The 19,872-nt window shown below is 41.2% G+C and overlaps 1 protein-coding gene across 4 annotated transcripts in view; it reads right to left on the minus strand.

The window, feature by feature from the left end:
* tns2 (tensin 2) overlaps positions 1–19,872 on the minus strand; it is a 209,745-nt gene that overhangs the window by 149,250 nt on the left and 40,623 nt on the right. The window contains exon 1 of one of the 4 annotated variants that reach the window (XM_062971127.1): positions 13,782–14,025. The exons of the other annotated variants lie outside the window; for them this stretch is intronic. Within the exon in view, the coding sequence (XP_062827197.1) occupies positions 13,782–13,787 (6 nt within the window). The 5' untranslated portion in view covers positions 13,788–14,025. Of the gene's footprint in view, positions 1–13,781; positions 14,026–19,872 lie in introns of those variants that run through there. 4 annotated transcript variants of the gene reach the window in all.

A 19,872-nucleotide genomic window follows, 5' to 3' on the forward strand; every position in this document is an offset into this window, starting at 1 on the left:
TTGGCATGTTTTCGAACTGCTAGGTTGGCAGGAGCCGGAGCTAACAGCGGCCGCTCACGCTGCTCCCGGGGTTTGAACCTGGGACCTTTCAGTCTCCAGCTCAGTGCTTTAACACACTTCGCCACCAGGGCTCCAATCATTTCCCAATACAGTAGAGTCTCACTTATCCAACATAAACGGGCCAGCAGAACGTTGGATAAGTGAATATGTTGGATAATAAGGAGGGATTAAAGAAAAGCCTATTAAACATCAAATTAGGTTATGATTTTACAAATGAAGCACCAAAACATCATGTTATACAACAAATTTGACAGAAAAAGTAGTTAAATATGCAGTAATGCTATGTAGTAATTACTGTATTTACGAATTTAGCACCAAAATATCACGATGGATTGAAAACATTGACTACAAAAATGCGTTGGATAATCCAGAACGTTGGATAAGCGAGTGTTGGATAAGTGAGACTCTACTGTAATTTAGTTCTAATATGAACTTCCATGCCTATCTGATTTCCCTTTAACTCTCTTTCTTTCTCATGCTAGAGGTCCGATATAAAGCTGGTGGAAACATTTATCCTTCAGCCAGAGCAAGCTACCTGTGCTGATGCTCCCGAGCTGCTTTAAATGTCTTTAGCATTAACTTGTCCTGATTTTCTATCAGTTTGGGGAATGCTGGATTGCCTTCCTGTTTGAGCAAGGAACCCCACAGATTCAATGTCCTTGCTATTGCTTTCTAGAAATGATAATGATTTATTAATTGGTCTTGGACCTATCTCCACCCAGGCACTCTCATGATTTCCACACAACAAAATCCATACTTAAAGTTTGAAGGTAACTGGTCTTGAAGTTGCTGGTCATGGATGATTCTGGAGATGAAGGACAAATGAAAGTTTTTCTTGGCCACTTTCTCTGGTAGAGGGGCCTCTGGGGCACCCAATGCCCAAGGTGATCAGGCCGGAGGTAGAGAGAGCAGGTCCCTCCTATTGAGGCCTGGCACCTTGTTGAAGGTGCTTGAAATTCCACAGTCACTGTCTAGAGGTAGGCTAGTATATCTGGATGAGCTCCCAAATTAGTTAGTTAGTTAGTGGCTTGAAATGGCTTGTCCAAACCTGGATCTCGCTGGGACCAACTACAGACAGGCCCATAGCCAGAAATTTTTTTAGGAGAGGTTGAAACTTTTTTTTTGCAAATCATGAAGAGTAGGTCCATTACACAAAATCATTTAAATGCTATGATTCATTCTATATTCTATATAGATTTAATTAAATCAAATTTCTATTATAGCAAAAAGTGTCAAATCTAAAACCCCCCGAAAATGACTCTTAATTTAGTGGCTACAAAAGAATACCACAACGTCTGCTGAAAACACTTGAAAACTGTGTCAATACACTTGGACAGAAATCAAACTCCATTGATAAACCTCAGTGGACACTCAAGAGAGCAAGCCCAGTCAGTCTTTCTTGCCCCATTGTTCATCTTATGTATGTTTTCAAAAGTTTAAGAGTTGAAAACAACCTTTCATTTGTAGCTGTTAACACACTGGCAATGTTGCAAAATCTTTCTTCCCATTTGGAAAAAAACACAGGCAAGATATGCTTCCAGTGCATTTGATGGTTTTTCTGCAGGTGTAATCTTTTTCCATTTTCTACACCACAGGTCAAATTCTTCCATCACTGTGTCAGTATATTGAAGACAGGTAAAGGTAAAGGTATCCTCTGATGTTAAATCCAGTAATGTCTGACACTGGAGGTTGGTGCTCATCTCAATTTCTAAGCCGAAGAGCCGGCGTTGTCTGGAGACACCTCCAAGGTCATGTGGCCGGCATGACTGCATGGAGCACTGTTACCTTCCCACCGGAGCGGTACCTATTGATCTACTCACATTGACATGTTTTCGAACTGCTAGGTTGGCAGAAGCTGGAGCTAACAGCGGGCGCTCACTATGCTCCCGGGATTTGAACCTGCGACTTTTCGGTCTGCAAGCTCAGCAGCTCAGTGCTTTAACACACTTTGCCACCAGGGCTCCATATTGAAGGCATTTGTTGTAAAGTTCTGTGCACTTGTTCGTTAGATTTTAAATGGCCACAATTAATAGAAACACTTGCAGTTCCTGAACTACTTCGATGTGCCTTGTAAAATTGACTGCAGAAAAAGTCCAGAAATGGGATGTACACATTTAGCCTATAAGTGGCATAGTGGGTTAAACCCTTATGTGGCAGGACTGCTGACTGAAAGGTTGGCGGATCGAATTCAGGGGGGAGGGGGACAGGGGACATGAGAGAAGCCTCCCACAAGATGGTAAAACATCTGGGAGTCCCCTGGGTAATGTTCTTGCAGACGGCCAATTCTCTCACACCAGAAGCAACTTGCAGTTTCTCAAGTTACTCCTGACACGAAAAAAGCTTATAATATTCCATTGGTGTTGCTGAAGTTGTTTGGATGTTGCTTTTACAAGTCTGCCTTGAACAGATGCAAGAAATCCTGACTTCTCCACCCATAGACTCCACCACTGATCTTGTTATGTCAAAGATCTCCTGAAAATCCTCCACACCTTCTATGTGCATCTCCTTGGCTTTTGGGGGTGGTCTGAACCCCTAAATTACTCCCTTGGCTATGGGCTTGACTACAGACACATCTTGTTTCCAAGATACCCTGGTGGTAATAGCCCTAAACTAAAGTTGGCACTCTTTCCCAGGGCAAAAATGGGTGAGCAAACTAATTGATCCAAACCAGGAGGGAGCTCAGCCTTCGTAAAACTAACAGAAAAGTGACTATTCTCAAACTGTGGGTGAGGCAGCCTAACAAAAGGAGCTGGGACTTATACAGTTCCATCACACTACCACTGGACTAATCTTCCCCAAAAACATAGCCAATGCTGTGTTTATTTAATGAGTTCCATCTATAAAGGTAGAGTCTGGTACACTTGGAGGACTTAAAGGTTCCTAAAGAGAATGTCCACTGAAAGCTAACCCTAGAAATGTGCTGTTCTTTCTAGAAATCTCTAGGTCCTCCAACATGATTAAAGGAAGTTGACTGCAGAGTCAAACTGGAGGACCTAGCGGTTCCTAGAGTAAACATTGTAAATCAAATCCAGGAATAATCAACTTCACAAAAGTCAGAACTGCAAATGTGGAGGGACAACTGTACAGTTCTAGTTCCCCAACACATGATGGAGGATAAGTGTGAAATTCTTTTCATTAAGGCTACGGCTGCTGTGATATTCAAGAAATAATTCATTCTTGTTTTCAAATATGTAACCCGCAAAATTCAAGCCAAGGCTTTTCACTGAATGATGTTGAAGGTAGCAGGTGAGGACGCCACCCAGTTGGAAAGGTGTCAAAGGTGGCTGTGGAGAAAGAGGATGCCCACACATTAGATGCCAAATCAACTGCTCTAAGCATTAACTGGGAATGAGTCAAAGGTCTTTGCCCACAAATGGTGTGGCACCTGTTGTGGTATGGAATGGCAGCTGATGCTTCCAGCCTGGTCCCGTGCCAGGGGTGTCATCTACAGGGTGGAGCACGAAAAGGGACAGTTGCACATTTTTGGTTTTGGTGCTATGGGTGCTTCCAGATCAAGCAGAAGCTCAATCCTATTTATGGCATTTCACAGGGAAATTTGGATAACATTCTGACCTTCCAATTTTGACCCATCTCACTGCTGTGCAATTTCACTGTGATCTGAAATATGAAGAATTGCCCATGTTAAGCTAGTTGCTAGGAGTACGGTAGGGCTGTATACTCTCATCCTATCTATTCAACTTGTATGCAGAACACATCATGTGACATGTAAGGCTTGAGGAATCCAAGGCTGGAGTTAAAATTAATCGAAGAAACATTAACAACCTCAGATATGCAGATGATACCACTCTGATGGCTGAAAGCGAGGAGGAGCTGAGGAGCCTTATCACCAAGGTGAAAGAAGAAAGTGCAAAAGCTGGGTTGCAGTTAAACATTAAAAAAAGACCAAGATGATGGCAACCAGACTGATTGGTAACTGGCAAATGGAGGGAGAAAATGTGGAGGCAGTGACAGACTCTGTATTTTTAGGCACAAAGATTACTGCAGACACAGACTACTGCCAGGAAATCAGAAGCCGTTTACTTCTTGAGAGGAGAGCAATGACCAACCTCGATAAAATAGTGAAGAGTAGAGACATCACACTGGCAACGAAGGTCCACATAGTTAAAGCAATGGTGTTCCCTGTAGTAACCTATGGATGCAAGAGCTGGACCATAAGGAAGGCTGAGCAAAGGAAGATAGATGCTTTTGAACTGTGGTGTTGGAGGAAAATCCTGAGAGTGCCTTGGACCACAAGAAGATCCAACCAGTCCGTACTCCAGAAAATAATGCCCGGCTGCTCACTGGGGGGAAGGATATTAGAGGTGAAGATGAAGTACTTTGGCCACATGATGAGAAGATAGGAAAACTTGGAGAAGAGAACGATGCTGGGGAAAATGGAAGGAAAAAGGAAAAGGGACCGACCAAGGGCAAGATGAATGCATGGCATCCTTGTAGTGACTGGCTTGACCTTGAAGGAACTGGGGGTGGCGAAGGCCAACTGGGGTGGGCTGGTTCATGAGGTCATGAAGAGTCAGAAGTGACTGAATGAATAAACAACAACAAGCTAGTTGCATAACTTACACTGTTTTGATGAGGAATTTATGTTGCCTTGGTGCACACTTTGTTCCTGTAGCAACATGGTGCAACCTCACTTTGAAACTTTTTGTTGCCTTTCACTGTCTACAATGACCCTATGAATGAGAGACCTCCAAATTACCTTTGTCCTCAACAGTCCTGCTCAGGTCTTGCAGATTCATAGGCATGGTTTCCTTGACTGAGTCTATCCCCCTGGAATGTGATCTTCCTCTTTTCCCACTGACTCATACCTTGCCAAACATGATTGTCTTTTCTAATAAGTCATGTCTTCTCCTGATATGGCCAAAGTACACTCATCAAAGTATGATAATCCCTATCTGATCATTAATTCAGCTGTCAGCTCTGATCTGTTGCCCTTCTCTGACTTATAAATCCACTGCCAAAGAGCCATAAAAATCCATTCATTTCAAGAAATGTGTCAGTGACAATTCAAAGCTAATAAAACATAATGAATTACCTGACAAGCTGAGAGAATGAGCTAGCAAGTAAAGCCCAACCAGACCATAAAACATATGATACAAAAGACGTGAACACAATTTTCAAGTTGGCTCTCATTCCTTCCTTGTCCCTTTTTATGTCTGAGTGATGTGAAAAGAGAATTTGCCAGGGCACAGGAGAGTCATCTTACTCCCAGCCAATTCAGTGTTAAATGGGGAGGGGATGATCTATGGGTAGAAACACCTTTAGGAACACAAAGGTGGGTAGGGAAAAATAGAATCATAGAATTTTAGAACTGGAATGGAGCACTAGAGTCATTTACTGGGTTGCTGTGAGTTTTTTGGGCTGTATGGCCGTGTTCCAGCAGCATTCTCTCCTAATGTTTCACCTGCATCTGTGGCTTGCATCTTCAGAGAACCTCTTTGAAGATGCCAATCACAGATGCAGGTAAAATGTTACAAGAGAATGATGCTGGAACATGGCCATACAGCCCAAAAAACTCACAGCAACCCAGTGATTCTGGCCATGAAACCCTTCAACAAGGGCCATTTTGTCCTACCCCTGTCTTGGCACTAAAGCACTCATGAATGATGCTCATTCAACCTTTGCTTTAAGGTCTTCAGTGGGTTCACCACCGTCCAAGGCAATCTATTTCACTGCCAAACAACTCTTACAATTAAATGTTCCTCATCTTTATGTAGAATCTCATGTGCATTCACTTGTCCTTGGACCTTATCACATTGGGATATAATCCATTTCTATCAATATGCATACTGTATTTTTTAAAGGACTGGATACATACTGTATTGAGACAGGATGCATACTCTCCCCATCACACCCGATTCTTATGATTCATACAATTTGAAAATACTGTGCTTTGACTTATCACAGCATGGAAGCATGGCTGCCCCCAATCTGTTCACATGGCTCCCTATGTCACTTTTTTGTAAAATGCCCCTAATGTTGCACAGTGATGTAGCCTAGAAGTCTTGAACTTCCATTCTTGTGAAATTTTTGCTGACAAAATGCATACAGATATTCCGATCACAATTTTTCCGAAGAGCACCACTGCAACATATAGAGTTGTAGAAAATCAAAGAACACGATTAGAATCCCTTGTGCAAATGGATTCCAATGGATTACTGACAGAATGGGGCAAATACCATGTGACAGAACCTGATAAGAATCATGTTCAAAGAATCTCAGGAACAGAATATATCCAAATGTGATAAGATGTTGACTCCTTCCCCCATGACATTCTGACTTACCAGTGGATCTAATGACACTGTGCAGCAGCTGACTTTTTAATAAATGTTTATGAGATCATATGCCCTCAATTTCTTTCTCTCTCCACATACAGAGAGAACACTAACAAAATGCCCTTCTGTCTTAGAAGATTTGCATCCCACCCTACATCATAAGGTCACGGGGCAACATGGGATTAAAATCAGTTTTAAACAACCCCAAGATTAAAACAGTAGAGAATATAATTTAGACTGAAAACAAATTAAACCATTTAATAATAATAATAATAATAATAATAATAATAATAATAATAATAATAATAATAAAAAATCGGCACATTGGGTGCCATGCCAAAAGATCTCAGCCGGCATTTGGAAACAATAGACATTGACAAAATTACGATCTGCCAACTGCAAAAGGCCACCCTACTGTGATCTGCACGCATCATCCGAAAATACATCACACAGTCCTAGACACTTGGGAAGTGTTCGACTTGTGATTTTGTGATAAGAAATCCAGCATATCTATCTTGTTTGCTGTGTCATAATAAAATAATAATTTTATTTATTTTACTCATGGCTCGAGGCAGGTTACAGATGATAAAGCCATTTCAAAGCATGATCTTGCACAGATTTGGACAATATCATTAAGTTTCAAAGGTACCGAAAGCAAATCTTTCTAGGATTTGCTTTGTTCGTGTGGTCTATACTCAGTGACCTGCTGAACTGGACTGCATGCTATGAAATCCTATCCTCATTTTCCCCATGTGGGAGAATCCCAGTGTCAAGAATAGGAGGCAGGTTTTATCCTGTCTGCTTACAAACATGGCAAAACATGATGGCCAATACTTTATATCCTGTGGAATAATGTTGTAGTTGCATTGGTGGGACCATCCACCACCTCTTTCTATAGGTGGCCCAGTTTCTGTTGAGAAGAGACACTATGCAGCAGGAGAGCAAAGAAATACAAAGCTTTGCCATCTCACAAGTTTCCACTGCTCATCTCTGCATTCCAGAAATTAATTGAACAGTTTGTTCAATAATGCTGGAGGTGATCTCACTGAACCTAGAACTACTGCAGGATAGTAATTAGAACATTGGACTGAAAATAGGAGATCTAGATTGAAATACCTACTGAGGAATTAAACTCTCTGAATGTTCTTGGGCCAGTCATACCTGCTCAGTGGATAAACATTATGAGGATAAAGTATGTGTAGAGGGGACCAAATATTATCATTTTCCACTCATGATGTAGGGTGGCAAAGCAAGATATAGATGTAAATAATCTACACTGATACAGGTGTAGGTATCCATGCATGTATTTTTGGCATAACACATAAACAGTGAACCCTAGACACTTTGACTTGGTATGCAGACTAAACAGGCCCTGTAGGTGTGCAGTTCTGGGTTATTTGGCTTTCTAAATCAGTTACAGTTGGCCCTCTATATCCATGGGTTTTGAATATCTCAAAAAAAAAAATCAAAGAAATCAAAGTTTGATTTTGCAGTGCACTGAGGAGTACATTGATATGTAGATTTGCTTGCTGTAGCTTTGGCATTTTACAGATCCTCAGGCTCTCTCAAGATTCATTTGAGTTGTTTGCTATTTTTTAAAAGGAACTCCATATTAAGATGTTGTTATATATAATCGGACTTGAGCACCCATGGATTTTGATTCCATGGGAGGAAGGTACCTTGGAGTCAACCGCAGTACTGAGGGTTCACTGTATTTAATTTAGTCTTTTGGCTTGCAGCATCACCTTCAGTCACTAGGTGGCAGACATATGTAAGCAGCATGGGAGAACCTGAAGTTCTGTCCAACATAGTCAGTTCTCTAGAAACCTTCATATGGGTCAGTGCCATGGTGGGGGATATGTAGGGCTTTTCTTTGCAAGCCCCCCAAATCTTCAAAAAGTCTGGAGGGATAGCACAAGACAGATAACACTATATAACAGAATGTTTGTTTCTGGGTTTTAAAGATATTTCCTAATTGGTTGTATCATAAAATCGTGAAAAAAGTTTATTAAACTACAAAAACTTTGTTTTTGCGGAACATCCTGCAGCATATTTTGCCATTGTTTTCAATGACTCATAGAGTCTCAACAAATTCAACATAGTGTGTGGCAGTCACAAAAACAAAGTTTCTGGACTATAACAACTACAGTAGAGTCTCACTTATCCAACATAAACGGGCCGGCAGAATGTTGGATAAGCGAATATGTTGCATAATAAGGAGAGATTAAGAAAAAGCATATTAAACATCAAAATAGGTTATGATTTTACAAATTAAGCACCAAAACATCATGTTATACAACAAATTTGACAGAAAAAGTAGTTAATTACACATTAATGCTATGTAGCAATTACTGTATTTACGAATTTAGCACCAAAATATCACAATATATTGAAAACATTGACTACAAAAATGCATTGGATAATCCAGAATGTTGGATAAGTGAGTGTTGGATAAATGAGACTCTACTGTACCTTCAAAATAAGTACTGTACATTTGAACAGGAAATAATACCTTCAAAACAGGAAGAGAAAATGTTTCAAATTTTGTTACATAGTGTCATCAAGCCTGTAAAGGCAGCAAATACGTAGGCTTACTGTGATATTTTAAAAAGATGCACTGACTTTATCAATGTTATCCTGTCTAATGGGGATGTTACTGACCACTGATTTAAAATTCATTCAAGGCAAAGGCAGACACAATTCCTCTCTTCCCATAAAGACTTAAATTTTTATCATCAAAACAAAACCTAAATGTATGCCTCCATGCTCTGAATTCTGTCGCAAAAACACCAGTAACATGTTGCTTCTTTCTGAATCAAATGGAGCTGATAAGAACTGTGGCATTTAAACAGACACACATAATACACACACACATACATATACATGCCACCCCCAGCATTTCAAACTTTAAACAAAAGTGAAACTTGACCAGCTTAGGTTTTTCAGTAAATCAGGTGGGGCAGGGAGGAAACAATAGCACTTCCTAAGGAAACTGCATATTCCTTTCCAAGTCAGCAAGCCAAGACCGGCAACACAGCTCAGGACCTGCAGCAGCACATATCGGAAAACTGTCCTTTCAAAAGAGACAGAAGACCATTATTCAACAAATGTACACTCTTATTTGATCAGTAGATTAGATCTATAAGACATACAGTCTTCCTGGGCGTTGAGTAGCCTGTTATTCTGTGAATAGCTGGTTCACCCAATGCTGGGCACCATGAGAAAACTCATAGAAAGTCCTCACACTTCCAAAAACTGTCATGAACAGGGCAAGTGTGCATGGCTATCATGGAGAGCTCCTCCATTTCCACCCTGTAAGGCCATGTTCCAGAAGCATTCTCTCCTGACATTTTACCCACATTTCAATGGCTTATCTGTGTAGTCTAACATAGCAGAGCACTTGATGAACCAACCTGGACACAGTATATTATTTGAGAACACAGAAATGCTGGATCACTCTAACAACCACCATGTCAGGCTACACAGAGAAATCCACAAACATATGGACAGTTTCAACAGATTGACAGTGTCCTGGCCCATGTGCCTTCCATTGCCATCCTACTGCCCATGGCTATGCTCAACTGGCAATCAGTCTAGAGGCTGTAAATTCATTGCCATGTGACTCTTGTTTTTCTGAGACATGGAATTGAGGGATTACACACTTCTTATCTGTAGTGCTGAAAACAATTAGAACAGCTTTGTAAACAAGTCCATAGAAGTAGTTAGCCTGTGATACAAACACCCAATACATTTAAAAAGACACATATGCATGCTAGCTTGCCAAAGGCTGGGAGAAGAAAAACAAAACTGCATCTCAATGAGAGGTGCAGAGGAGGGGAGAAAGGACTTCCTCCCTGAGTTTGTTTAGTTATATGCACAGCATTCCTGCCACCTTAGATGACCTGGCTGATGCTTAGGCCCCTTCTACACTGCCATATAATCCAGATTAACAAAGCAGACAATCCACGTTATCGGCTTTGAACTGGATCATATGAGTCTACACTGCCATATAATCCAGTTCAAAGCAGAAAATCTGGATTTTATATGGCAGTGTAAAAGGGGCCTTAGATACAAGGCTGAATTGAAAGTTTTAGCTACCCGACACTTCTTCCTTCACAATAGGTCTATACCTGAAAATACTAAGATGTATCATAGGAAGTGTGACTGTCTTCTCTTCTATGGCATCCCCATAAAAAACATATTGGAAGCCCATTGTCTGGCTGCCTAGAATCCACTGCAAAGATTTTGTGGTAAACCTGAAGGAGAGTTGAATGCCTTTATACTTTTTGTTCAACACCAGAAATCATAAAGGGAGTTGGAAATACTGGCTGCAGGAGGAAGTCACTCAAAGCTTGGCAACATTCCTTTTTTAGACTGTAACTTGAATCACCACAACCAGCCAGCATATTGGCTACCCACCTTCATAGCCAGGAATGACGACATTAATTTCACCAATCTTTGCATCACTGTAGGTTAGAGGCTCCCAGTGACCTTCATACTCTTATTTGTCTGCCTTTGCTGACCACTGCTCTTTAGCTGCTGCTGCTCACCTTCCTCCCACATGCTGCTCTGCTGATTCTTGCTCATCTTCTCCAGGTCAGAAGGCAAGGGAGCAAAACAGACAGCTGAGCTAACAGTAAGGCAGGGATAAATATAGAGACCAGCTTTCTGGAGGCCACATGGGCTGTCAATATATTTTTGAAAAAGAAAAAAAAATGATTCCCACATATTGTGCATCAAATTTTTGAAAAGTGAAGCTTTCTCGATGTTAAAACACTGCCAGGAGGTTCAGGGCAATTCCTTGTTTACCCTTGTGATAAAGTGAAAAGGTCAATCAGCCCCGGGCCATGAACCCCCTTCCGTGGTTTAGGATTCAGCAAAGAGGCTAATGAAGCAAACCTTGGACAACTCAGTTCTGCAGATCTATCTGCACGATTGAACTCTGATTCAGTAACTACTGTTACTGAAAGCTAGATGGTATATTGCAGTGATTCCCAACCAGTGGTCCATGGACCACTAGTGGTCCCCAAGGACTAAAATAGGGTCCACAGCCTCACTGTTACTACATCATTGCAATGTGAGTGACTAGTCTCGCGAAACTCTCTTATAGTGACGAGGAAACTGGGATGTCGAGAGAGGAGAGTCTGACTACTCCCAAAAGGCATAAAAGCAAGCCTCCTGACAGCTGCTTCTCCTCCTCCCTCCCCCTGAGCTGAGCTGTTCCAAGCGGGAGCGCCTTGGTGTCTTTATTTTTAGGCCTGTTCCTGGGGTGATTTGAGGCGCTGCTTCAGAAAATTGCATTGGATAAACCACATCAGCTCTAGATTATTAAATATAGTTTTCTGTGGGTGAGCAGATGGCGACTACTGGATGGCATATGTTTTTTTAATCAGAAATGAGGAGTGATGTGGTTTATCCAATGTAATTTTCTGAAGCAGCACCCCAAATAACAAAACTGAATCTAAAGTTGATCAAAAACTGATTTGTAACCCTTTTGGTACTAATGTTGGAGAGTGGTCCCTGGTCAAAGTGGTCCCTGGTCAAAAAAAAGGTTGGAAACCACTGGTATAGTGGTTTGACCATTGGACTGTCACCCTTCAGAGCAGAATTCGAATTCCTGTCTGGCCATGGAAACCTACTGGGTGACCTTGGTCAAGTCACACTTTTTTAGATTTAATAATAGCTGGGCAGAGAGTTAAAACAGGATGAATTTTCCCAGCGACAATGAAGTCATTGAACTACCCCTGATTTAATGAAGAATATGCTGAGGTGGTTTGGAGCTAAATGGTCAGTTAAGGGCTATTTAGCATTACAGAGGTCTGGCGCTGATAAGAACGGCTAGAACAGGTTTGATGATATGGATCAACAAAGCAGCCTGCATATTTGGGCTCTTTTTGGAGATGCATGGCTATGGAGAATGGCAGGAGGAGCCTGCTGCATTTCAAGCAGTGCCCTACTAACCATGTGCTTTCAAAAAGTTGCCTTTCAGACGGCATCTCTAAGCAGATTTAGCCAGCAGAACAAACTATCAGTAGTTTGTCTAGTTGTCCTTCCCTTCAAAGAGTTGTCACAGATAATTTTTCAAAGGGGGACTGAATTAATTTAAAATCATAGAATCATAGAGTTGGAAGAGACCTCGTGGGCCATCCAGTCCAACCACCTGCTAAGAAGCAAGAAAATCGCATGCAAAGCACCTCTGACAGATGGCCATCCAGCCTCTGTTTAAAAGCTTCAAGACAGCGAACAGCTGAACAGCTCTCACTGTTAGGAAGTTCTTCCTAATGTTCAGGTGGAATCTCCTTTCTTGTAATTTGAAGCCATTGTTCCGCATCTTAGTCTCCAAAGCAGCAGAAAACTTGATGTGGAAGACAGGTCTGCCAAGGGTTACTAGCGATAGTAAGCACACTTGAGCCTTCATTTTCAAAGGCAATATACAGCACATCTCAATATTAGATGCTGGATACAAGAGGGGACTTTGATGTTCCCAAAGGAAGCTCTCTGGACAGAGTTTAAAGGCATATTCTGAGTCAAATGAATTCACTGTCAGATCAAGCGAGCTGCACTTACTTAAGTATGGGCAACACATAGGCCTCCAAGTGTTGTGGGACTGCAATTTCAATTTTTCCATCCATCATTCCAACATTAAGAATGCCACAAGTTGTTACAATCTCTGTATATGAAATGCATTATGAGCAGCCAATGTCTTACAGAACCATATCAGGCAGCCAGAGCATTAAAAAAAAATTGTCCAGTTAAACATGCTACAGTAGAGTCTCACTTATCCAACACTCGCTTATCCAACATTCTGGATGATCCAATGCATTTTTGTAGTCAATGTTTTCAATATATTGTGATATTTTGGTGCTAAATTCATAAATACAGTAATTACTATATAGCATTACTGCGTATTGAACTACTTTTTCTGCCAAATTTGTTGTCTAACATGATGTTTTGGTGCTTCATTTGTAAAATCATAACCTAATTTGATGTTTAATAGGCTTTACCTTAATGCCTCCTTATTATCCAACATATTCGCTTATCCAACATTCTGCTGGCCCGTTTATGTTGGATAAATGAGACTCTACTGTACCTCTAAGAGGGTAGCAGAAAACTTCCAGTTCTCGACCAAACCCCCAAAGAGCCAGCATCTCATTCAAGCTCCAATCTGTACAACTATTCTGCATCTCTTATGCCAAGCTTTGAATACATTACTTTTTGAACTCCAGCTCCCAGAAGCCTTTACTGCTGAAAATTCTGCCTGAAACCTATCTAACCTTTAAATACCTGGAAATCAAACCAGCAAAGTCCAGAGCCTTAAAAAAAACAAAGCGCGGGATAAATTTTTTCCTACCAATGCCATCCTAAACAGTTGTTCTGTGTCAAAGACAAAGATACAGAAAAAAGTTGCAAACTCTTTTCTTCACTTACCTGCATGATTTCGACTTGTGGGTGCCTTGTACCCTGGACCTGGCATCTCAGTGCCTTGTGAGAGAGGCAAATTCTGAGCTGGCCTCCACCTCAAGACTCATTTTCTTATATATAAGCCTTCTTAACAGGCAAGAGCTGCAAGCCTCCTGCAACCAGGGAACCTGGGTGCCTCTTAAGCCTGAGCTCTCAGAAGTCTGAGCAGAAACACACCCACCCTTTCTCTTCCCTCCCTTCCTTCCTCCCAGAGATTTTTCCCAGCCCCTTTCCCCTACCCTCTTGTAAGAATCAGGGAATAGGCACCACTCCGCATTTCCTGCTGAAAGCATGACATCTCTTGAGGGGGAGTGGGGAATGGGAGAGGAAGAAGAGTGCGTTTGTGAAGTTAGCAGCTGTTGCAGGAAGTGGTGTGTCAGAGAATTGAGTTTACAGTGGTTCTGTCTGCCCCAGTATGGCCCATCATGCAACCAGTCATGGGTAGGAATCATATAAGAGACCCCAAGGGCCATTTACTCCATCCCCATTCTGTCATGCAGGAACATACAATCAAAGCATTCTCGACAGATGTCCATCCAGCCTCTGCTTAAAAAGCACCAGAGAAGGAGAGTCTGAGCAACACATTCCTCTGCAGAACAGCTCTTACTGTCAGGAAGTTTTTCCTAATATTTAGGTGGAATCTCTTTTCCTGCCATTTGAATCCATTGCTCCATGTCTAGTCTCCAGAGCAGAAAAAAAAAACAAGTTTGCCCCCTCCTCTATGTGACATCCTTTTAAATATTTAGACATGGCTTTGATGTCCCTTCTCAACTTTCTCTTCACAAAGGTAAACATACTTCCTAACCAGCTCTCCCTAACAAGATAGGGCTTAACTAACCAAGCAGATGGATTTGGAGAGAAGTGTTGTGGTTTGAATTCAAACTGTAAAAGTAGTTTGCACTCAGGCCCCATATACACAGATTATCTGATTTGAAATGGATTATATGGCACTGTAGACTCATATAGGGGAGCCCCCGGTGGTGCAGCGGATTAACTTGCTGAACACTGAGCTGCTGAACTTGCTGTCTGAAAGGTTCAAATCCGGGGAGCAGGGTGAGCTCCAACTGTTAGCCCCAGATTCTGCCAACCTAGCATTTTGAAAATATACAAATGTGAGTAGATCAATAGGTACCGCTCCGGCGGGAAGGTAACTGCACTTTACAAGCATCTTTAGTCTGCTTTGCAAACCACTTTGGAGACAGGACAGAAAATTGTGTTTCACTCGTATATGATCCCATGGAAATAAATGAAAAACGAACCTTCCCCAGATAAAGGAAATTATAACCGGGGCAGGGGTTGTTTATTTGTTTACTGATTAGGTTTCATCCAGGAGGTCTATTACACATATTCATATCATGTTTGTTTAAACTTTTGCCCCTAGGCACCATCAAGTATGCTGCAACTTTTTATAAAGCAAGTGGTAGATTGAAATACTGCACCAGAGTCCAAAACCGCAATGTGCATAAATATACATACATTTTCATAGACTTGTTAACTTTCCTCTGACCTCTGGATATCTTAGTATGCCTTCCCACATCTTCCACATGACTTGAGCAGCGTTGGTCCAGAAACAACTGTCTGTCACTGGCCACATCCTATTTTTGCTGTCATGCAAGGAGGCTGAATGAAGAAGATCAGCGGATCCTGGGTCATCAACAGTTAAATAGAGAATTACAGTAGGTTTGATTTTTCTGGCAAGCACTACCTGCTGAAATATCTTTTAAATAGCTCCTAAACACCCGAGAAATCCCTACCTCTTTTTTATATATCTACCTTACAGCCTACAAAGGACAAAAATGTGCATACACACATAAATAGATACCCCTCTGTATCCCTGGGTTCATCCACCCATGGGGTGAAAACCTTGATTTTGCCATTCTATGTAAGAGACACAATTTCCCTCTCTCACTATATATAATTGGACAGGAACATCCATGGATTGTAATATCCATAAGTGGTTCCTGGAACCAAAACTCAGTAGGTGCCAAGGGCACATTTAGTAACTAGCTTTTTGGGATGCTCCAGTTTTGTTCCATTACGTACTAACTTTTGAGCTAATGTGCTGTAGTGGGTTAAGTATTGATCTAAGGAGTTCAAATGCTTGCCCACTGAAGGACCTTGGGCAAACCACACTTTCTCAGCCTCGCATGAAGGCATGGCAAATCGTCTCTGAATTATTCATATCAAGAAATCCTTGTGAAAGGTTCAGGTAGGGTTGGAAAGAGCTTGACGGAGCAGAATAACAAACCACTTTCTGAGACATTTTTGTAACTTTTGTAAATAGAAATAATTAGAACCCTTTCATTACAAACCTTGCTCTTAAATATTTAGAAGTGGAAAAACACCATGTTAAGTGCGTCAGTTAATGTCAATTTGCTGTTAACACTGACGCAAAGTAGCTTAGGAACAATCAGAGACCTCCAGTATTTGTTGCAAGTCAGAGTCTGCCACCTTCTGGCTTGTCACCAAACTGTACAAAATAAAATACAGTAGATCCATTTCACACTGTACAATGAATAATGCTTTCATTCCACTTTTCCCCAACTGCCATTGGTCTATCCATGGAACTGTAGTTTTACAAGGCTCTACAACTCTCTGGCTGAGACCTTTGTAGAGATTGTAACCTTTTGGAAAACCAGAATTTCCATAACCTTTTGCAGAAAAATGGAATTCTCAACCATTTGAAAATCATGGCCAAATTTCTCTTTTCAGCGGCAAAAAGCCAAAAGTGCTTCATGAATAATCTGTAAGTGTTGAGAATGTAACAAAGAGTACCTAGGAGATGTTTTACTAATCAGTAATTAGTGTTTGTTTTAGATTATAAAGATAGTCAACTAACCAATAGAGAATAGAGATACTTGTTATTAACCATAAGCCAAGTGTGTTGTCGAAGGCTTTCATGGCTGGGATCACAGGGTTGTGATAAGCCAAATACAATGTCATAAATTACTCAAATACTGTATCCCATCATTGTACTCTCACTTGACTCTAGCCAATGGTTTGTTGACCGAAATAAAGGCTACTGCAAACTGGAAAATCATAACCTTTTGTAGAAGTATGATCTTCCAGAGAAGAGTCATAAACTGGTTTGCGTAAAATCTTTTCTTCAGTGGTATATATCCATGGCAATTTAACTTTTCAAATGTTAGACTGATAAGCTAGTTGTCTCTGGTCTGTTAGGAACAGAGATTATGCCAATGCACAAAACAGCAGTTCTTCAGAAGTGTTTCTTTTCAGTGCCCAAAAACACCTACTCTTCCATAAAACATCTTGTTTCTACATCATGCTCTCAAGAGACAAAAGTAAAGTAGATTTCGTTAAAAGGTTTACTCACAACCTTCATGTATTCAGCATACAAGTACATAACTTGTTAATCCAGGTACAGATAGGTTTTGAAGTAGTTTCTCTGTGCAGATAACAAAGGGCATCTTTCTTATAATCAAGAGCAACCTGAGTTTGCTCTTAACAGCCCAAAGGCCTATGGCATCTCTCTGTGTTCTTGCTCTCATGGAGTCTGAAGCATCTCATAGCTCAAGCATTTCTGTGTTCTAACATGGAGTCTGAGCTCAGAGTAATCCCAGATCTGATCATGTGGTCTGCAGCCCCTCCCACAACCTCAAGAAACATAAAGGGAAAGCTGCATACCAAAGCACACATAACAGTAAGCAAACGGAATCATATACAAACAAATTACTAGTGGAGGCTTGAAGAAGGTTGCTATTTCCAACACACCAGGTGTTCCTTGGGTACACCACACTCTCTCTGCCTCAGACGGTTTTGTCAAGTGATGCTAAGAAACTGCTGTGAGAAATTTGCTTTAAAAGTTGGGAACAATTTGAAACCAAAGTATGCGCCCTTCCTCTGTTTATCCGACCATTTCCTTTTGGAATTTGGAGAACATACTGGATGTCCCTCCAAAGGTTGCACTTTGATTCCCAACATCTCTCACTATTGACGATGCTGGCTAAGGATGATCAGAGTTACAGTCCAACAACATTCAGAGGGCTACACATTCTCCCCTCTCATTGCAAGGAATAATGTTTGGAGGAAGGGAGGAAGCTTGTTTTAAAAAAATATAGCAGGCCCCAAAGCTTAATCAAGTATAGAGAGTTGAACCAGGTCCCCCCCTACCCCCTCTCCCTTCTACTTATGGGCTGCTGAACATAATTAGTTTCTTTTTCTGGTTTATTCCCCATTAAGCAAAGACTGGCCTCAACAGCCACATCCGGTGCCCTGGATGCTGTAACTACATCCCTGTTGAGTTAATGAGCCTCATGCCTGGAGGAGAGGAAGAAAGTTGTTAGATGATGGAGCAGAAACAAGTCTATGGCAGACTGTCCATCCAGCTGTAAGAATAAGTCGCAACTCAGGGGATGGGCTGCAATAGTCCATATCTTGGAAATAATTTCAATCACCAGAAAAGGGGACACCAGAACCTACAGTAACTTTTAGACCACTGCATTAATTTCTCATGCAAATAAAGTGATGCTCAAAGTGTTTAACCGTATATGAAGCAAAATATGCCAGAATGAAAACATAATTTGGTAATGGAGTGCACTTAAGAATTTCAGAAGAAAATCAGACTGTGCTTTACAGAGTACTAGCTTGGGTACCTTGCGATGCCCAGGCCTTTTTTTGGGGGGGGGGGGGGGGATGTTAGTTAATATCAGTTTGGTCCTATGTTATGCTATTTCTTAGGGAAAAACAGTCTTTGCTTTTGTTTTTTATGAATGCTCCCATTAGAAAATGTATAAGGATGTGGGTGACATACAATTCCCAAAAATCGTGGGTCAATCTTCTCCAAACTCTGCCAGTATTCACAGTTGGCCATGTTGGGTCTGTGTGCCAAGTTTGGTCCATATCCATCGTCGGCTGGGTTCAGTGTTCTCTGAATACAGGTGAACTATAATTCCCTGATGCCAATGTCAATCACTCCCAAACCCCACCAGTGTGCAAAGTTGGCTGTGTTGGGTCTGTGTGCTAAGTTTGGTCCAGATTTATCATTGGTGGGGTTCAGAATGGTCTCTGGATGCAGAGTGAACTACAACTCCCATATGCCAAGGACAATCACCCCCAAACCCTGCCTTTATGCACCGTTGGCCATGTTGGATCTGTGTGCCAAGTTTGGTCCAGATCCAACGTGAGCTTGGTTCAGTTCTCTCTGGATGAGGGTGAACTACACTCCCAGATTTCAAGATCAATCACTCCCAAAGTCCAGCAGTATTCAAAGTTGGCCATGCTGGGTCTCTAGTATGTTCAGTTGCTGTGTGCAATAGAAAGGAATAGGAAAGGGTTAAGGGAGAGGCAGTGGGTGGGGTCATGCAAATTTCACACCAATGGAGAAAGAAAGGAACACTGGGATGTGTATGGCTGTAACCTGCAATGTCCTTGGAGGGAGGGCCTTGGTGGCTCAACACTTAAAGCAGTTTGTGGAGGCCAGAGGCTGTCTGTGTAAATAGACACCTCTGCCACATATTATTTTATTTATTTTATTTACACCACTTTTACCTCGCCTTTCTCTCCGAGGAGACTCAAAGAGTCTTACAGTAAATAGGCAAAAATTCAATGCCTAAAAACAATGTAAAAACAACAATACATATAAAACAATCTACAAAACAACAGTTCATATAAAACAGATACCATTACAAAATAAAATCACATTATATAAAATTTTAAGAATGTCCAAGATTAAAATCCATTCATCCAGAATCCTCAAGTCTTCGTACAGGTCATGTAAAGTCCATGTTCTCATTCATACACACATACAGATTTTCACTTTTATTATGTGTATAGATAGCAAAGCCTCTATAGACCGTGAAAGACTGTGAATCAGTCTAGAAGAAATACATATGTCACAGCATTTGATTGTCCTGATGTGTGACCTATACTCAGGACAAGAGCTCATTGTGAGGACATAATATGGAGGAACATATTATTTCCAATTGGCAAAGGGATGTGACATGGATGTACTTTAGCACCTTATTTGTTTAATTTAGATGGACAACATGCCAAGAACTAGGAATTTTATTGAATAACATCAGGGAAGGATGTGTAAAAG

The sequence above is a fragment of the Anolis carolinensis genome, chromosome 2, assembly GCF_035594765.1.
Source record: "Anolis carolinensis isolate JA03-04 chromosome 2, rAnoCar3.1.pri, whole genome shotgun sequence".
NCBI lineage: Eukaryota > Metazoa > Chordata > Lepidosauria > Squamata > Dactyloidae > Anolis > Anolis carolinensis.